Raw genomic sequence first — 12,897 nt, forward strand, 5'->3', positions numbered from 1 at the left:
TTCAGCAGCACATTAGATCTACTTCACTTGAAACTAAGACTTCTACAATGTATTCAGTAGAGCAAGTTATATATCAGTTCTCGAGCTGATGGTCAGATTGCTTCAGTTTGTTACAGTAAATATCCTTTCTATTTCCATGCCTTTTTCTTTATAATGTGAAGGTGGAGTAGTAAGCTACAAGAATCATTGTTTGGTCAGGGGATATGTGCCTTAAATTGTAATAGATGCTGCCAAATGACCTCCCCTGCCCCTCTAATTTACACTCCTACCAGCACTTCCATTTTAAAAATTGCGTTGGCTATTTGTGCGTATTTATTCTTCCAGATGAGTTTTAGAATCAGTTTTTCAAGTTCCATGAACACTTCTGCTGCGGTGTGTACTTATTTTTTTATTTATTTATTTTTTTGGTGAGGAGGATTGACCCTGAGCTAACATCTGTGCCAATCCTCCTCTATTATGTATGTGGGATGCCACCACAGAGTGGCGTGATGAGTGGTGCACAGGTCTGTGCCTGGGATCCAAACTCGTGAACGCTGAGCCGCCAAAGCAGAGCATGCAAACCCAATCACTACGCCACCGGGCCAGCCTGTGTACTTATTTTTAAAGCCTTAACTTTTGCTGTTCCCAGTCATGGATTTCAAGCTTTGGGATAAGAGCTGCTTGCCATTCTCTGAGTGCATCATGTACTTTTACATGTCTGGGCATTTCTACAAGCTACTCCTTAATGAAGTTGCTTTAACCTCCCCTCCCCAGGCCCCCATCCTGATTTAGCCTCCCCTCCCTCTGCTCCCACAGCTTCCCAAGGGCCCTGTCCTGGCTGGTTCACTTGACTCCCAAACTCATCAAGCAGAGAGTTCCTGAGGAATGCAGACACCATCTCTGCTCTCTATTCAGGACTAGCCAGAGAGTGCCTGGCTTACAAATTCATTTTTACAACAAATGTTTTTTGGGCGAATGCTACATGCCTGAGCAGTTCTAAGCCCAGAGGATAGGGCAGCAAATAAAAGAGAACACCTGTTAGCATGGAACTTATAGTCTAGAAGAAGGATGGACAATAAAAAACCCAAATATTTAACATGTTACATAAGTAAGTAACAAGGGAGAAATAAACCAAGGTTGAGAGAAAAAGAGATTGGCCCGAGTAGAGGGGGAGACTGTGCTCTTTTAGGTGTTAGGGAAAAACCCAGAAAACATGACATGAGTCCAGAGGTCTAAGGGAAGTGGGAGAATAAGTCATGCGGAAATAATGCAGAACACTGTTCCAGGCTGAGGGAACAGAATGTGCAAAGACCTGAGAAGGAGTCTGCTTCAGCAAAGTGGGAGGTGAAGATTTGGAGAGATGAACCAGGGTTGTTTCATGTATGACGCTGAAAGCCACAGTGAGGATGACGGATTTTATTTAGTGATGAGTTGGAGAGTTTTGATCAGACTTAGGTTTTAAAAGGATCATCCTGGCTAAGGAGTTAGAAATGGTCTTTGAATGAAAGCATCAAATAAAGAAATGAAATAAACAATCTATCCTCTCCTTATCTTTCAGGAAACTACACTCTGAGAGTTGATTGTACCCCACTGCTGTACAGCTTGGTATACAACCTGACAAAAGAGGTAAAAAGAATTAAATATAATTTAAGAAAATCTAAGTTCTACAAATGATGCTTTCTTGAGGTACCATTGTTATGTTAAACATCTGTGTTGTTTTATAACTCGTCTCTTTTTACACAGCAAATGTCCACTGCAAAAACATTATATCTAATGAACTGTTTACACACATTACTGATTTTGCACACCACTCTGACCCAGCCTTTGGGTGGCAATGTGTCTACCATCCCCATTTTGAGAACCGGGAAACTGAGCTCAGAAAACGTTAGCCGCCAAAGTCACACAACTTGTACAATAGCTGAACAAGGACTTCGTCCTGTGGTTTAACTCCTTAAAATTGTTTTTGTTTTTGAGGAAAATTAGCCCTGAGCTAACTACTGCCAATCCTCCTCTTTTTGCCGAGGAAGACTGGCCCTGAGCTCACATCCATGTCCATCTTCCTCCACTTTATATGTGGGACTCCTGCCACAGCATGGCTTGACAAGTGGTGCGTAGGTCTGCACCCGAATCCAAACCAGGGAACCCCAGGCCGTCAAAGCGGAACTTGCACACTTAACCTCTGTGACACTGGACCAGCCCCTTAACTCCTTAATTTTAAAACTGATTTATAGTCTTTAATATAATGGTATCAACTACTTCAGGATACAGGAAGAGTTAAAGTTTCTAATTGAGAAAGAAGATGTGTAAAAACACCAGGGCTGACTCATGGGGGTGAATCAATTTAGGGCAGAGGCTAGATGAGACCATGTCCCCCACTTCCCGACTTCCTGCCTTGGGCTCCAATCCACTGAGCCCCACTGGGCCGGGCTGACAGCTAAAGTCATCTTAATTCTGACAGCAGCACAAGATACTGAACCTGTCAGAGAGGCGGTGCCTGAATTCTTATAGGACTGACAGGCAGCTATTTAGTTCTTCTGTCCCAGAAATCCACTGTCCTAAAGTTAGTCCTGATGAAGGAGTTTTCCTGTGCCAGACTTTTGTTGTTTACTGCTAATTAACTGATTTGAACTGGAAAGGACAAAAAGACTTGCCTATTTAATATGATTACCAATTGAAATGTAGTTACCAAGAAAAATACAACCATTTCCCTCAGATATAGATATTTTAAATAAAACCTAAATATCAGTAAGCTTTGGTTTCAAAAGCATGGAATTTAATTTTATTTATTTTTTATTTTATTTTATTTTTTTTGAGGAAGATTAGCCCTGAGCTAACATCTGCTGCCAATCCTCCTCTTTTTGTTGAGGGAGACTGGCCCTGAGCTAACATCTGTGCCCATCTTCCTCTACTTTATATGTGGGATGCCTGCCACAGCATGGTGTGCCAAGCAGTGCCATGTCCACACTCGGGATCCGAACTGGAGAACCCTGGGCTGCCAAAGTGGAACGTGTGCACTTAACCATTGTGCCACCGGGTCAGCCCTGAATTTAATTTTATAACTTAACTTCTCCAATAGTAATAAAAAAAATTAATTTGAAAAAAATTTATCCATGTCGCTACTTAAGGGCTCCATCATTTGCCTGCAATGTTATCAATTTCTATGAAATGTATAATAATTTAAATATCTGATGCAGGGTGTTTCAGAGAGTTCCCACCACTCATGTAATTTAAGGTAAATGCTAAGGAAGCTTGGTGATTATATTTGCTTACTAGCTGTGTTGGTGGCATCATGGGACAGTTGCAATAACACTGCTCTCTAGGTCAGGTTTGAAATTATGTGATGCTTGACAATTTTCGGTTTTGTTTTATTCTGTTTGGGGAGAATGATTTGCAGCTTTTCAAATTTTATTGAGAAACTGAGAATTCAGCAATATATTTCTACGTTATTCCAAATTTGCATTCGTTAGAATAAATGAGTGATGTGGTCCCTTTTATCAAAATTTGGTGTAGATTTATAGCTTGATTGAAATTATTTTGTTGCTTTATTTATTCATATTGTACAAGTTGAGATGTCGACATAACTTCTGACCCTCTCCTTGCACTTATGCAGATTCATTTGTGTTCCCATGGACCTTTGCACATACCCCTATTATAGCACCTACCCCACTGAATTCCACATTTGTAGTCACAGTTCCCGCTTACTGAACTTTGTATCCCTGACATCTACAAAAAGCCTTAAACAGTGTAGGTACTCTATGAACTTTTTTGAACTGAATTCATTGAAAAATAGAACATAGGTCTTTTATTAAATATAAAATGAAAACGTTGTATACCAAATAGTGTTCAGTTACCTATGAGTTGGAACATTAATTAAAGTTTAGTTTGCTAAATGTCTTTTTTTTTGCTTGAGGAAGATTAGCCCTGAGCTAACATCTGTGCCAATTTTCCTCTATTTTGTGTGTTGGTCACCACCACAGCATGGCTGACGAGTGGTGTAGGTCTGTGCCCGGGATCCAAACCTGTGAAATCAGGAAACCAGGCCACAGAAGTGGACCATGCCAAACTCAACCACTGTGCCACAGGGCCAGCCCCTTGCTAAATGTTTTTGGCATAACATCTAATGCTCTGAGTCTAGAATTCAATAATAGATCATATTTTACTCTCTTAGTTTTCTCATTTGTAAAACCAGAAAATATATTGAAAACCCAGTGTTTAGCACAATTACAATAAATACACAACTAATTAAGTAAAATATTAATGCATTTTTTATTATGTATTATTTAATGACTTTGGCAACCTTACTGGCAAGAAGCAATATTAAAAGAAATATCTTCCCTTAACCAGCTTGCTTCTCTTCATTTTGTTTTTTATGAGAGGAGGAGAAATATATGTTTTTGACAGTAGCTTCCCTCAATTTAGAAAAAAAGGCCAAAAAAATCTTATTATATGACCCATTCATCTGAATACGACATCTTGGTGGTAATTTGGTGTAGCCTTCTTTTCTCTACACTCCATGTATTTTTAATAATAGCTACACTTATACATAATAGCATGAGCATTTTCCTGTGTTGTCAGAAACATTATTGTAATTCTTACTGACTGCTAATGTGTGAGTTGCATCCCTTGGTTTGCTGAATATAGTTTAGCTATTCATTTCCTGGTTAATGGACATTTTCATTTAAAGATATCTGATTTATAAGTATTCTCTCTCTCTCTCTCGTTTTTTTTTAACTTGTGTAGCTCCAAAGCCCTGATGACGGCTTTGAAGGCAAATCTCTTTATGAGAGCTGGAATGAGAAAAGTCCTTCACCGGAGCTCAGCGGCGTGCCCAGGTAAACGGACAAATGAAACTTTCTGCTGAATTCAGTATGGGATTGTGTTGAAAATAAAAGGGTATTTTCTTTCAATCATTAATAATAAGCATTTAATTTCTCAAAACTCTCTAACATCTGATAAAGGAAAGGCAATGTTTTACTATATGCTTTGAAGTTAAATGTGTAGGCCATCAAAAAATGGTTCTCTTTTGGGGCCAGCCCTGTGGCTGAGTGGTTAAAGTTCTCTGTGCTCTGCTTTGGCGGCCCACGTTCATGGGTTCAGATCCTGGGTGCGGATCTGCTCCACTCACCTGCCATCCTGTGGAGGTGTCGCAACTACAAAGTGGAGGAATATTGGCATGGATGTTAGCTGAGGGCTAATCTTCCTCAAGCAAAAAAAAAAAAAAAAAAAACAAGAGGAGGATTAGTAACAAATGTTAGCTCAGGGTGAATCTTCCTCATGAAAAAAAGTTCTCTTTTGAATAGGAAATAAATGCACATGGTACATAAGTCAAAGGTTATAATGGTGGAAAGTAATTCCCCCTCACATTTCTGACCCTAGTCACTATATAAATTTTCTTTTTTTCTGAACATCATACAGTTAACAAATATTTTGCTTACTTAAGAAAAATATAGACATCATTTCAGTATTGGTTTTACCTTCGCAAGCTAGGGAAGAGAAATAAATATCTCGGTAATCTGAGATTATAGGTGTCAACAGTATGAATAATTTAAATTTTTAAGGACAGGATTTGCCTCTGAATTATGTGAAAAAGTTTTGCTTCTTTTAACTTTCTTGTGTACAACAAATATAGATGAGAAAGTAAGTTAATGAAAGGAAAATATTTTCCAGCTTCATGAATCTTTTAAAAAAGGTCACGTATAATTGTGATATTGTGATTTATAATAAGAAATATATATTTCATCTCCATCCCCATTTCTGGCATGGAGCCTCTAAAATTCTTGGAATTTTCCAGAGTGGGGAGAACAGTAAAGGTGTTTCCTGCTTTGTGAATGAGGTGACTTTTGGATGCATCTAAGGATGGGAGCTGGTTGCCAGGACAACCAACCAGGTGATTAGAGGGGTGGAACTTTCAGTCCCACCCTGAACCTCCAGGGAGGGGAGAAGGCCTGAGGGTTGAATCAGTTGCCAATGGCCACTGATTTAATTGATCAAAACTCTGTAATGACACCTCCATAAAAACCCAAAAGGACAGGGTTCAGAGAGCTTCCAGGTTGGCGAACACATGGAGAGGCAGGGAGAGCAGCTGGCACACCTGGAGTGAGCATGGAAGCTCTGCTCCCTTTCCCCATACCTTGCCCTGTGCATCTCTTCCATCGGGCTGTTCCTTAGTTATATCCTTGTATAATGAACCAGTGGCCTAGTAAGGAAAATATCCCTCTGAGTTCTGTGAACTGCTCCAGCAGGTTAATCAAACCCAAGGAGGGGGTTGTGAAAACCTCTGCTTTATAACCAGTTGGTCAGAAGCACAGATGACACTCTTGTGATTGGCTTCTGGTGGTAAGGGTGGCAGTCTTGTAGGATTGGACCCTTGACCTGTCAAATTTGACACTGTCTCTAGGTAAATAGTGTCAGAATTGAGTTGAACTGTAGGACATGCAACTGGTGTTCCAGAGAACTGCTTGTTGTTATTGTGGGGAAATACCTCCCAACCCACCCCACCCCACCCCAGAATGTTGCATTTGGGTCCAGGAACCCAAAGAACAATGGTCACCTCTACCCAAAATAATCTTAAGGAAGTAGATATTTTGTGATCAGAATTGATATTCCTTCAATTTTTTTTTGCTGCTTGTCTAAGATGATACATCTAAAAATTAAATATTTATAGTAGTAAGAATGGAGTTTAGTTTATCTTTAATCTGTACTCAGTGAAGAAATTACTCAAATAATCCTCTATTTTATCCCTAAAAGGATTAGCAAATTGGGATCCGGTAATGATTTTGAGGTGTTCTTCCAAAGGCTTGGAATTGCTTCAGGCAGAGCACGGTATACCAAAAATTGGGTAAGTCTATCAGTAAGTTCGTCAAGATTATTTATAAATATATTTTAGCTGAACAAATAATTTTGAATAAAAAAATGTGGCTTCAGCAGTAGAGGAATGCAGGAATTTGAAACAGAAGGGAGAAATCTCAAGGGGTGAGGTGGTGCTGCTACGACATGGGAGGGTTCCTGCATCTGGAGTCCTGAGCCTGATAACTTGAATTTCCGTGTATTCCCTTAAACTTATTTTCTGTTCCATTTGGTGACATTGCATTCACCCAGTTACTTAAACTAGAAGTGTAAGAATTGTCTTGACTCCTCTCTACCCATTGTCATTCAAAATTAATCAATATCAAGACCTGCAAATGTTTGGATTTTTCTCTCATTATATCTCCAGTCGTTAGATATGAAAGTTATAATAACAGATGACACAACAAACAATGGACACCTACACAGGTCGTGATTCTTTTCCTCTTGTTGTTGCTGATGGTGATAATGACAATTTTATGGTTTTTATTTTTATCAAAGTAACATAGGTACATGGTTCATAAAATTCATGTGGTTCTGTTTATAGTGAAAAACAGTGGTCCCTTTTCCCACTTCTATGCTTGTCCCACCCCTGATTCTGTTCAGCAGATTAAAATTCTTTCAACTTGTAATTGGTTTCTTCTGATATCTGTCTGCCTGTTTATAAATAATATGCTTATGCTGCTATTTCTTTGTTTTTCATTTTTATGTCGTATCCATCTACTTCTTACCAGGGAAGAGGCATTCGGTTCTGTTAAATAGCTTCTCCCAACTCTCAAATACCTTCCCTCATGGCATTTTCTCAGTATGTGGTTGTTCTACGCTTGTTGATTAGAACACCTTTTGTTTTCCTCCGTGTATAAGTAACTAATTCACCCCAAACTCTTAGTATACTCAAACACATCAGGTGATCTGGCAGATTTCATTTTCCCCTTTATGGGGTGTCTGGATTCTCTGGTTGTTCTCTCTGCCTGTGGCACAGCTCTTGCCTGTGAAGTTTGCCTTCACTGAGAAATCTGAGCCAAGCTTCATTTCTCTCCTGTTTGGGATCTTCTGTTTTCTGAATTTTGTGTCTTCCTTTTTCTTGTTTACTCTCTACTTTTTTGGGGCTGCATCCTTCAGGAACTTCTTGAGAAGAATGAAGGAAAGCTAAAGACTTTGCATGTCTGAAAATGTCATTTGCACTACACACAATGCTCTGATAGTTTGGTGAGGCACAAAATTGTGGTTGAAAATCTTGTACCTTCAGAATTTTGAACTCATTACTTTGTTATCTTTCAGCTTTCAGTATTGCTGTTGAGAAATTTAATTCCTGATCCCTTGTCTCTTTTTTTTTAAAGAAAGATTTTAGTATCTTCTCTTTATGACCATGTTGTCCCTGGTGTACACTTGAGCCTTAGCCATTTTTTCATACATGACTGGCCACAAAGTAGGCCCTTTGTTCTGGAAACCTGTATTATGCAGTTGGAAGAAATATTTTTTCTTGATTTCTTCCCTCGTTCCTCCTTTTTGAACTATTACTAGTTTGTTTAGCATCTGGGGCTTATTTTCTGATGTGTTTCTCTTTTGTTTTAATCTATGTCTTTTTCTACTTTCTGGAATGTTTTTTCTCAGCTCTGTCATTCTTTTTTCATTAATTGAAATCTTTTTTAAGTTTTCCTCCATTTCCCTGCAGTACCTCCTTACCCTGGGTTGATTTTGTTTTAGTTTGTGTGCTTTGTCTGTGTGTTTCAAGTTAAAGGCTTTCTTGCGATGCCTGGTCATCTTTGGCAATCTGTTCTATTTAGGAATGAGATCATAAAAAGTTGACTGAAGCCCTGTATGCATGGGTGGCACATGCTATATGGGAAGCTTCATGGGATAGTGATCAAGAATGCCTGTTCTAGTTGCTTCATTGGGAGGCAACCAACATTAAGAATCTGTAGGTCTTTTCTCTTGGACTAATTATTCTCCCCAGACAGGAAATCTTCAATCTCCTACCATTGGGGCAGGAAGTTAGGCAGGATCAGATGGGGGTGGTGATGAGGGTAGATGTTAATATTATCTACATTTTACTTATGAGAAAACTACAGCAAAGAAAAGTTAATAACCTTTGGGTTAATAACCACCTAAAGTTATTTTGTGATAAATCTGGAAGCCTGGATTCAAACTCTGGCAGCTAATTCCAGAGGCCCAGTCTCTTCAACATACCACTATGTAAAGTGTTCTTTTATATCAATAAAAAAAGTAAGCAGCTAAAAGAATGGGCAAAAGGCGTAAATCAGCAATTTATAAGTTTGAAAAGTCCTTCATTCATGCGTTTTTGGGTTTATTCTTGGTTTCTTATATCTGAGCATTCCTTCTCTTTCCTTTGTGAGATTTTGGATCACTACTGAGCCCCTCTCTGCTCAGACTCTTCACTCTTGAGCACACTGCATGTCAGAAAATTATTCATTCATGGAATTTCAGTCGTTAAACGATTTGCAGCATCGCCCTATGTAACATTGTATAATGTTTATTTATTTGCCTCTAACAATTTTCTGTCTTATATTGTTTTTACTCAAATGCAACCTTATCTTGCCTCTGTTTCAGAAACATTTCCACATCTTCTGTATTCTTAAAGGCAAGACTCTTAAGTCTTTCCAAGATAATTTTTGTGATATCATTTAGGTTATATACTCATATTTTTTAATTAGTAAAAATCTTGGTGGGTTTTAATATTATAGTATTAACCCTTTAGTAAGTGGTTTATTGAGGTACTTAAATACTTCCCTGTATTCACTACTGACGAAAACAGTCTTACTAATATTAACAGTAAATACCATACTATGCATTTTATTATAAGCTATGTTATAAGAGATATATTTTATTTCTTTTCTAGGCAACAAACACATTCAGCAGCTATCCGCTGTATCACAGTGTCTATGAAACATATGAATTGGTGGAAAAGTTTTATGATCCCACTTTTAAGTATCACCTTGCTGTGGCCCAGGTTCGAGGAGGGATGGTATTAGAACTAGCCAATTCCATAGTGCTCCCTTTTGACTGTCGAGATTATGCTGTAGTTTTAAGAAAGTATGCTGACAAAATCTACAATATTTCAATGAAGCATCCACAAGAAATGAAAACATACAGTGTGTCTTTTGGTATGCTGCACTTCTTTCAAAATTAATTATCTGTGTGTTTCTATTGATCTCTAAAATGTAATGACCTACCTTAGGTCCATTTATTATTTATTGCTATTCCATATGATCAAATATTTTGCTTACCTCTGTAGATGCATTTTCCATTTCGTTGATGCTGATCTTGTAATATACAAAATATATATACCGTGTAAAATACAAAAGAGATCATCTGCTTATATTGTTCCCTTTGCTTAAACTATAGAATGATGCCATTACATCATTTCTATTTCAGATTCACTTTTTTCTGCAGTGGAGAATTTTACAGAAATTGCTTCTGAGTTCAGTGAGAGACTCCAAGACTTGGACAAAAACAAGTATGTTCTACATATATAAGTTATGCATACAATAGATAGAATGAAAAAGAAATACTAGTTGACAACTTGGTTGCTGAAATATCTTTGGAAAGTTTTTGCTGCTTTCCGTCTCCACTCTATCACATCCTCTACAGGGCTGCCATAGCTCATTATTTCTGACATTCTGAGTGGCAGCTGTGCTGCTGAGAAATGCCGGTGCCTCCTTTACTACCAACTGATTAGTTAGAAAATGCCCACCTCAGCACTGAAGGTCCTCCGCTGTGTGACCCCAGCTTTTTCCAGTTTCATCTCTTGTTTGTTCAGTATCTGTACATCATACTTCAATGAGACTCTCTTATTCCAGAACGCACCTTCTTTCTCTCTCATTTTAATGTCATTACTCCCCAAAAAGTTCCACATTTCCACTCCCACCTGGCAGAATTCTATTTATCCAGAAAAGAAATATTGTAAAGTCATTATTTTTTTCAAATCTTAAGCCTTTAGGATTAATTCTGTGTGAAATCACAAAAGTAAAGCATAATTTGAACAAAATTTTAAGATAGGAAAAAATAATGTGAGAATATTAGAGAAAATTTTTTAAAAAATAGAATTTTAGGATGAACATGTGCTGTATATTGAACATTATGAAGATAAAATATCAAAACCTTGGGGACTATTAAAAAGAAAACCACAGGCCCAAAATGGCATCACTTGTGCTAAAGCTCATGAGTCCAAACCTAGACTTAATACCTGATCTCACGGCAGTTTCAACTTCTAGAAATGTCTCAACGGACCAGTCTGGAATTTTCTGGTCAAGCACCAGTAAGGTGATCTGTCACATGGGCCCTCTCCATGCCCCGGAAGAAGAAGAACAGTCTGCATGATAAAGACCCCTACCTTTCTAGGAGAAGTCCTGGCCTAAAAATAATCCTTTCTCTTCTAATAGCTCCCTTGCCCCACCCTTCTTCCTATAAAAACCTTCCATCATCAGTAGAGGCCCTTCTACTTGCTCGATGGGATGCTGCCTAATTCAGGAGATAGGGATGTATTCGTAATGATGGATACATCAAAAATCAATGAGGAGGGGGCCGGCCCCATGGCCAAGTGGTTAAGTTCGCGTGCTCCCTTTCAGCGGCCCAGGGGTTCTTCGAATCCTGGCTCTAGACATGGCACAGCTCTTCAAGCCATGCTGAGGAGGCATCCCACATGCTACAACTAGAAGGACCCATAACTGAAAATATGCAACTATGTACCTGGGGGCTTTGGGGTGAAAAAGGAAAAATAAAATCTTTAAAAAAAAATCAATGGGGAAAGAAAGGTATTCAACAATAATATTGTAGAAGCTCTTTTAGCAACTGATAAAATGAATTCAGAATCTCACTTCACATTATATGCAAATATAAGCAACAAGTGTGGAAGAATTCTTCAATAAAAAAATTGGAATCTCTTGGAAGTGAGATTCCAAGTTTAGAAGCAACAGGGAAATGATAATGCAATCATTATGAGAGTATTAAAGTGGTTAATAATATGCAAACTAATAATCAAAACCAAAGATTAAAGACTGGGAAACATCTTTTCCAGAAAAATATGGGCAAGTGGTAATATAAACATTATAGAAATATTTTTTGAAAATTGATGAGAAAATCCAAAAGAACAAAGTTGGAAATATTGGCAGTGGACAAGATAAAGAATTCAAAAGGAAGATACCACCTGTACAGAAAGAGATAGAAAAAACATTCAGATTCACTAATTCAAAACTACAAATGAAAATAATGTTAAACTATTTTCATACTGGTAAATAAGTGAAAAGCAATAAGGTATATTGGAGTATACATGGTGAAGCCATTTGGTTTAAAACTAATTCAGCCTGACCTTGTTTTTCTAAAAGGGCCTGTCCTGGCCTGTTGAGCAAGATTGTACATCTGCTTTAACATTTACAATGTCCCAACCACAAGAATTATGCCTTTAAAGGTAGGGATGTAACTTCCGCCCATGTCAGCATTTCTTTAAGGATAAACATGCCTTCCTGGAAATTAAGGATTAATTACCATCCTGCTGTGCTTACCTTGTGACCACTGACCTGCTGCCCACTGATCTGCTGTGCCAGCTAAGCATCTTGTGACAGTTGTACAAGGGACATTCCAATCAGATGTGATGTATGCGCCTTGTTCCAAGACCATATGTAACCACTCTGTACACCCCACTTCTTTGGTGCCCTTCCTTCCTCGGAGAAGGAAGGCCCCAGGCTAGTCCTCAGGTTTGGCTCATAATAAACTCACCCCGATTTTGATTCATAGATTGATTATGGATTATTTGTGTCAACAATATCAAGTTAGTAATGATTTAAAACCTGGTTGTACACGTTGCTGCAGGCAGTACACTGAAGTAGATGGTCTCATGTTTTTCTGATGGCATTGTGAATTGTTTTAACCTTTTGAAAAGCATAAATACATATTGCTCAAGTTTTCAAAAGCCATCTGAGTTCTTACACTTTGCCATAGTATTTCCATTTCTTGAATTTTTTTCTTCATGAAAGAGTCTCAAGTTTGGAAGGAAAAAAAAAAGGCTTTTCAGAGAAAGATATGAATTATATCAAATAATTCAAAACAATCTTAATA

General features: G+C 38.1%; 1 protein-coding gene across 1 annotated transcript in view; it reads left to right on the plus strand.

Moving 5' to 3' along the window:
• FOLH1B (Putative N-acetylated-alpha-linked acidic dipeptidase) overlaps window positions 1-12,897 on the plus strand; it is a 52,332-nt gene that overhangs the window by 35,372 nt on the left and 4,063 nt on the right. The window contains exons 13-17 of the mRNA XM_046684674.1: window positions 1,538-1,605; window positions 4,720-4,811; window positions 6,727-6,817; window positions 9,683-9,947; window positions 10,219-10,300. Of these exons, the coding sequence (XP_046540630.1) occupies window positions 1,538-1,605; window positions 4,720-4,811; window positions 6,727-6,817; window positions 9,683-9,947; window positions 10,219-10,300 (598 nt within the window). The remainder of the gene's footprint in view (window positions 1-1,537; window positions 1,606-4,719; window positions 4,812-6,726; window positions 6,818-9,682; window positions 9,948-10,218; window positions 10,301-12,897) is intronic.

The sequence above is a fragment of the Equus quagga genome, chromosome 14, assembly GCF_021613505.1.
Source record: "Equus quagga isolate Etosha38 chromosome 14, UCLA_HA_Equagga_1.0, whole genome shotgun sequence".
In the NCBI taxonomy this organism is placed as follows: domain Eukaryota; kingdom Metazoa; phylum Chordata; class Mammalia; order Perissodactyla; family Equidae; genus Equus; species Equus quagga.